Source organism: Oncorhynchus masou, chromosome 21 (genome assembly GCF_036934945.1).
Source record: "Oncorhynchus masou masou isolate Uvic2021 chromosome 21, UVic_Omas_1.1, whole genome shotgun sequence".
In the NCBI taxonomy this organism is placed as follows: Eukaryota; Metazoa; Chordata; class Actinopteri; order Salmoniformes; family Salmonidae; genus Oncorhynchus; species Oncorhynchus masou.
In genome coordinates, this window is record NC_088232.1 from 50,824,121 (window position 1) to 50,831,994 (window position 7,874).

Below are 7,874 nucleotides of genomic sequence, written 5' to 3' on the forward strand. Positions count from 1 at the left end.
TGTATGTACAGTTGAAGTCGGAAGTTTACATATATAATTTTTCAACCACTCCACAAATTTCTTGTTAACAAACTATAGTTTTTACAAGTCGGTTAGGACATCTACGTTGTGCATGACACAAGTAATTTTTTCCAACAATTGTTTACAGACAGATTATTTCATTTACAATTCACTGTATTACAATTCCAGTGGGTCAGAAATTTACATACACTAAGTTGACTGTGCCTTTAAACAGCTTGGAATATTCAAGAAAATTATATCATGGCTTTAGAAGCTTCTGATAGGCTAATTGACATCATTTGAGTCAATTGGAGGTGTACCTGTGGAGCTATTTCAAGGCCGACCTTCAAACTCAGTGCCTCTTTGCTTGATATCATGGGAAAATCAAAATAAATCAGCCAAGAACTAGTGAAACAATTGTAGACCTCCACAAGTCTGGTTCATCCTTGGGAGTAATTTCCAAACACCTTAAGGTACCACGTTCATCTGTACAAACAATAGTATGCAAGTATAAACACCATGGGACCACGCAGCCGTCATACCGCTCAGGAAGGAGACGCGTTCTGTCTCCTAGAGATGAACGTACTTTGGTGCAAAAAGTGCAAATCAATCCCAGAACAACAGCAAGGGGTCTTGTGAAGATGCTGGAAGAAACCGATACAAAAGTATTTATATCCATAGTAAAATTAGTCCTATATCGATAACCTGAAAGGCCGCTCAGCAAGGAAGAAGCCACTGCTCCAAAATCGCCATAAAAAAGCCAGACTATGGTTTGCAACTGCACATGGGGACAAAGATCATACTTTTTGGAAAAATGTCCTCTGGTCTGATGAAACAAAAATAGAACTGTTTGGCCATAACGGCCATCGTTATGTTTGGAAGAAAAAGGGGGAGGCTTGCTAGCCGAAGAACACCATCCCAACCGTAAAGCACGGGGGTGGCAGCATCATGTTGTGCTTTTCTGCAGGAGCGACTGATGCACTTCACAAAATAAATGGTATCATGAAGAAGTTAAATTTTGTGGATATATTGAATCAACATCTCAAGACATCAGTCAGGAAATTAAAGCTTGGTCACAAATGGGTCTTCCAAATGGACAATGACCCCAAGCATACTTCCAAAGTTGTGGCAAAATGGCGTGGTATTGGAGTGGCCATCACAAAGCCCTGACCTCAATCCCATAAACAATGTGTTGGCAGAACTGAAAAAGCGTGTGCGAGCGAAGAGGCCTACAAACCTGACTCAGTTACACCAGCTCTGTCAGGAGGAATGGGCCAAAATTCACCCAACTTATTATGTGAAGCTTGTGGAAGGCTACCCAAAACATTTGACCCAAGTTAAATAATTTAAAGGCAATGCTACCAAATACTAATTGCGTGTGTGTAAACTTCTGAACCACTGGGAATGTGATGAAAGAAATAAAATCTGAATTAAATAATTCTCTACTATTATTCTGACATTTCACATTCTTAAAATAAAGTGGTAATCCTAATTGACCTAAAACAGGGCATTTTTACTAGGATTGAATATCAGGAATTGTGATAAATGTAGTTTTAAATGTATTTGGCTGAAGTGTATGTAAACTTCCAACTTCAACTGTACTTGTGTGACTTGTTAAGCACAATTTCACTGATTTAGGCTTGCCATAACATAGGGGTTGAATACTTATTGACTCAAGACATTTGAGCTTTTCATTTTTTATTAATTTGTCAAAATGAAATAGACCTTGTTAACATCAAGTGTTCACAAAACTGAAAGTGAAACCTCTGCTTTGTACAGGGTTTACACGTGTCCCTCCGCACCTGCATTGAAACATGGGGTTGGCCACAACAACGTCACATGACTTCTGATAACATACTGTATATCTATAGAGGAAGGAGCGAGGTATAGTCACGTATAGCCTCGGTGTATAGCCTCGGTGTGTGTAGAATATTATTGCCTTGGTGTGTGTAGAATATCGGAGATAAAGAATGACTGAAAGAATGGCTGAGGACGAGAGTGAGTATTGAACAGCAACTGTACAGTATAAATATTTACATTTTGCAATATTATCCGTGTTAAACTGATTCAATGTTGTCATGCTTCCAAATGTACTGAATTGAGTAGTTTAAATTTGATCTCTTATATTGAACATTAAACAGAGCCTGAAGTCAAGCTAGTACCCGTTCAACGCATCTGATTATTGCATGTGACATGTATTTCACATTTTAGTAAGATTTTATTCATGTTTTTTTTTTTTACAATACAATACAATACAAAACATACACATACAAACGACAACGTACAGACGCACACAAACATCAACTACATCACCTGCTCACATCCCCATATCCAGCGCCCGTATCAGACTCCGGAACATGGACTCAAACTGTGCCACCACTAAATATTTACCCTTGCCAACGCACTTTCAACGTTTAGATAACAAAGCATTGACCTTTCCTTTGTGTTAACGATGGAAGATTAGTTGATTTTCAGTTTTTAAGTATACGTTTTTTTTTCTCAAAATGATTGACGAAAAAAGTATCGTCCAATATATCGGGTATTTCACTGCACCCTCATACGCTATGTCTGGAAATACGCAGACAGACACATTAAAATTATATTTGCATTGTAATACTTATTCAGTCGTTGTTAGTTTTACACTTAAGACACGAATCGTTCGTTGTGCTGTAGAACTTGTGGATTTTGTCTCTTGTATAATACGTTCTATACATTCATTTTATAGTGGATTAAGCAACATTTTCGTTTGCTGTAATCTCGTTATTTTCAGCATTCCCTCCAATTTGTGCCAATATCAGATATTTTTATGTCTTGGTAGTTGTACAGTTTACTTATCATATGAACATCCTTTTCTGACTCAAATAGGATTCCCTCAAGATTGCTCTGATGTCCAAAATATTTCAAATAGACATTTCTTGATATTACACTTTTAAATTGCACGTATTTGAAAATATCTACATTGGTCAATCCAAAATGGCTTCTTAATTCTGTCTTGGAAATAAATGTATTTTCTTTTAACAAGTCATTTATGGTATCCATTCCTTTCATTTCCACGCGGGCCAATTTATCTATGAATTCTGAATAGCTATCCAAGGGCTGTTCCATAGGTTGTGTTTTCAGGGAGTGATATTGGTTCTTGTAGAATACGTTTAATTTTATCCCATATTGTTTTAGTGTTATGACCTATGAAGTTGGTCATGTTCTTAGGTTTATCCTTTGAAAACAGATGCATGAAAATATGTACCCGTTGTTCCTCTTTAGTGCGTTTAACGATATGTTGCAAGTAAAAGCCCTGCGTGGCGAGATGATACAATTCCAAACCTGCAAAATGAAAACCACCATTTCCCTTGTTTTATTCTATGAGTTGTATTTGCCTATATAACGTCTGTTATGACTGAGTATACTTTTTAAAGAATATCCCAGGTGGGGTAATTGGTATTACAGAGAATACATGTAAAAACATTGGGTGCCATGCCATTCTGACGATGTTAAGTCTACTTGTAAGATATACTGTATGGTGAAAATTGTTCCATAGAATTAGATCTGCTTTCATATTGTTCAGTAATAGGATAAAGTTACCTTTATATATGTGTGGTTTGTTGTCACTTAATTAAGCATCCTAAGTATTTGATATGTTTTTGTGGTCCACTTAAAATGATTGCTGTATATAATGAGTTATTCTTTTTTGTTTCCTATTGTCATTATTAAAAAAAATGTCTCACTGTGTATTATTTTGTCTTACACCATTCAGTTGTTCCATTGGTAGCCCAAGACAAGACCTCCTCTACTGGTGAGTTAATTCATCTCCAAAAATACCACCCCAGATTAGAAGGACTGATATTTCCCATTTCCATCAACTGAGCCGATTCAGATCTATACTCAATCTCCAGCGCATTCGGAATGTATTCAGACACCTGGACTTCTTCCACATTTTGTTACGTTGGTCTTATCCTAAAATCAATTATCAATCTGCACACAATACCCCATAATGACAAAGTGAAAACAGGTTTAGATTTTTTTTGCAAATTTATTAAAATAAAAAACTTAAATAACTTATTTACATAAGTATTTAGACCCTTTGCTATGAGACGCAAAAATGAGCTCAGTTGCATCCTGTTTCCATTGATCATCCTTGAGATGTTTCTACAACTTGGGAGTCCACCTGTGGTAAATGCAATTGATTGGACATGATTTGGAAAGGCACGCACCTGTCTATATAAGGTCCCACACTTGACAGTCTATGTCAGAGCAAAAACCAAGCCATAAGGTCGAAGGAATTGTCCGTAGAGTCCAAGACAGGATTGTGTCGAGGCACAGATCTGGGGAAGGGTACCAACACATTTATGCATTATTGAAGGTCCCAAAGAACACAGTGGCCTCAGTGGAAGTTTGGAACCACCAATACTCTTCCTAGAGCTGGCTGCCCGGCCAAACTGAGCAATCAGGGGAGAAGGACCTTGGTCAGGGAGGTGACCAAGAACCTGATGGTCACTCTGACATAGGTTCAGAGTTCCTCTGTGGAGATGGGAGAATCTTCCAGAAGCACAACCATCTCTGCAGCGCTCCACCAATCAGGCCTCTATGGCAGAGTGGCCAGATGGAAGCCACTCCTCAGTAAAAGGCACATGACAGCCCACTTGGAGTTTGCCAAAAGGCACCTAAAGGACTCTTAGACCATATGAAACAAGATTCTCTGGTCTGATGAAACCAAGATGAAACTTTTTGGCCTGAATGCCAAGCGTCACGTGTAGAGGAAACCTGGCACCATCACCACGGTTAAGCATATCTTTCTTTTCTTCCGTGTTGTTGACTGTACGTTTGTTTATGTGTAACTCTGTGTTGTTGTTTATGTCGCACTGCTTTGCTTTATCTTGGCCAGGTCGCAGTTGTAAATGAGAACTTGTTCTCAACTGGCCTACCTGGTTAAATAAAGGTGAAATAAAAAATACATAAATATTGGTGGCAGCATCATGCTGTGGGGTTGTTTTTCAACGGCAGGGACTGCGAGACCAGTCAGGATCAAGGGAATGATGAATGGAGCAAAGTACAGATAGATCCTTGATGAAAACCTACTCCAGACCTCTAAGGACCTCAGACTGGGGCGAAGGTTCACCTTCCAACAGGACAAGGACCCTAAGCATACAGCCAAGACAACGCAGGAGTGGCTTCGGGAAAAGTATCTTAATGTCCTTGAGTGGCCCAGCCAGAGCCCGGACTTGAAACCGATTGAAGATCTGTGTAGGGACCTGAAAATAGCTGTGCAGCAACACACCCCATCCAACTTGACAGAGCTTGAGATGATCTGCAGAGAGGAATGGAAGAAACTCCCCAAATACAGGTGTGCCAAGCTTGTAGCGTCATTCCCAAGAAGACTCTAGGCTTTAATCGCTAGCAAAGGTGCTTCAACAAAGTACTGCGTAAAGGGTCTGAATACTTATGTAAATGTGATACTTCAGTTTTTTTATTTGAAAATACATTGGCAAAAAATAAAAAATAAAAAAGTTTTTGCTTTGTCCTTACGGTGTGTAGATTGATGAGGTAAAAAATATAATGTCATTAAAATGCTGTAACATAACAAAATGTTGAAAAGGTCAAGGGGTCAATACTTTCCCAAATGCACTGTACCTCTAAGGAAGAATAAAACAACAGAACATCTTGTCATGAACAGTCCTGTCTTTTTAGATTTGTTTAGGATTGTTCTGGTGGGTAAGACTGGAGCAGGGAAGAGTGCAACCGGAAACACCATCCTGGGGAAAAAGGTGTTTGAAGTGAACGCCTCTCTTAATTCTGTGACAGACAAGTGTTACAAAACGATTGGAGAGGTTTGTGGGATGCGGGTGCATATTGTTGACACTCCTGGCATCTTCGACACAGTGAAGACAGATGAAGAAGTGAAAAAGACAGTAGGGGAGTGTGTCAACTTGTCTGTTCCGGGACCCCACGCATTCCTGCTGGTGATCAGGCTGGGGGGGAGGTTCACAGAGGAGGAGAGGAACACCGTGAAGTGGATCCAGGAGAACTTTGGAGAGGACGCTTCATTGCACACCCTCTTGCTGTTCACCTGTAAAGATCAGCTGAATGGTCAAGAAGTGGTCAACGTTCTGAGAAAGTCCAAGGACATCCAGAAACTTCTCAACACCTGCGGGGGCAGATATCACTCGTTCAATAACAACGATAAAGACCCCACTCAGGTTACAGAGCTTCTGGAGAAGATCAAAGAAATGGTGGAGAATAATGGAGGACATTACTACACCAATGACATGTATGAGAAGGCTCAGAAAAGGATCAAAGAGGAGGAGGAGAAGAGGAAAGCGGAGGAAGAAAAGCAGAGGCAGGAGCAGGAACGAATCATAGAGCAAAGAATAAGACAGGAGGGAGTTGAGAAGGGGAGGAGAAAGATAATGTTCTTTGTGATATTGCCTGTTGCTGTTCTGTTGGTCATAGGAGGGGTGCATTTAATAGCTACTGTAGGGGGAACAGTGGGAAATGCTATTGGAGTAACATTAATTATTGTAGGAGTAACAGTTGTCATAATAGCAGGTGTCATAATAGCTAAGATTTTCAAGACACAAAGAAGTGGAGCTGGCACACTTGCCTCAGTGTAAAATTGGGCCTGTTCCAGACACATCTGAAACCTGGCACCTATGAACCTAATTGAGAGCCAGGCGGAGCTGTGCCCTTGCAGCTTTGGTTTTCCCAAATGTTTTATTATAATTCATTTCTTTGGTCCACATACATTTTTCCAACAGCACAAGTAATCAACTGCAAAATCAGACAACCCCATTGTGGAATAGTTTACTTATTCAATTGGTCAACTTGTCGCATTCTATGTGAGAAAATAATATTTATCTTGAGGCGCTTTCAAATTGAGAGTGCCACAAGGAAAGAAACTTGCATGCCCCAGTCATTGCACAACATTCAGCTTTGATGGCTACTGTTAAAAAGAGGAGGATCACAGCTTTCTAGTGCATCTACATTGTATTTCTGAACTACAGAAAATGTGCGGACTGCACCCTATTAAAACCGGAGTTTTTAGCAACAGCTGGGATGATCTGTTTTAGAGCTCGCCAATGGTGTTGAATGCATAGGGGAGTCCGATGCTATATGTAACTTGAATGAGTGCCAGTGGAATGTTTTTTTTCGGGGACATTCAATTCATCAATACATTGCTAACTAGCAATAAGATAAGTTTTATAGTTTGTGATCTAGCTAATGATATAGCCACTATGCTGCATCAGTTGGGCTACAGGTAAAACTTGTTATTGATAAATAGCACACCTGCTTGCTAATATGAACCAATATATTGGATCATTTCTGGAGGGGGTATTTATATTTTAGATGGTGATAGTTGTTACAGCTTTGGAAACTTACTTTTGTTTACCACTTTGTTCAATTATTCTTTAGTCCTTTATCAGTACCTTCATTTTCATAAAATAATAATGAAAATATTTTGGGTGTAGAAGCTTCAATAGCAATGAAGTTACCAAATAAACATCCCTGTGTGTACATGTTTATTGAACCTTTATTCAACTAGGCAAACAAATTCTTATTTACAATGACGGCCTAGCCCGGCCAAACCCGGACGACGCTGGCCCAATTGTGCGCCGCCCTTTGGGACTCCGATTCACGGACGGATGTGATATAGTCTGGATTCCAACCAGAGACTGTAGTGACACCTGTTGCACTGAGATGCAGTGCCTTAGACCGCTGCGCCACTCATGTTAGTAAAAACAGGAATTCATAATTGTTTTTGTTAACAAAAGGGAATTATGAAATGTTTGTGACTTTAGCTGAATTTCCTGTGGAATATGTTTTATATATGTTTTATATATCTAGTTGCACATTGTTTAAAACAAATAAAAAGTGAAACTGTC

At 39.4% G+C, this 7,874-nt stretch overlaps 1 protein-coding gene across 1 annotated transcript; it reads left to right on the plus strand.

Annotated features, from left to right (window-relative positions):
• The first annotated feature begins 1,871 nt into the window (after nt 1-1,871).
• Nucleotides 1,872-7,874, plus strand: LOC135508488 (GTPase IMAP family member 7-like). Its single transcript, XM_064928723.1, has 3 exons — nt 1,872-1,998; nt 3,752-3,790; nt 5,683-7,874. The coding sequence occupies exons 1-3, from the start codon at nt 1,971-1,973 to the stop codon at nt 6,603-6,605; spliced, it is 990 nt and encodes a 329-aa protein (XP_064784795.1). The 5' UTR covers nt 1,872-1,970; the 3' UTR covers nt 6,606-7,874.

Bases quoted from the DNA above. Each gene is read 5' to 3' on its own strand.
- LOC135508488 (XM_064928723.1), top strand. From the start codon at position 1,971: ATGACTGAAAGAATGGCTGAGGACGAGA. The intron at 1,999-3,751 runs GTGAGTATTGAA...TACACCATTCAG, and splicing joins AAGAATGGCTGAGGACGAGA to TTGTTCCATTGGTAGCCCAA. The intron at 3,791-5,682 runs GTGAGTTAATTC...CTGTCTTTTTAG, and splicing joins AGACAAGACCTCCTCTACTG to ATTTGTTTAGGATTGTTCTG.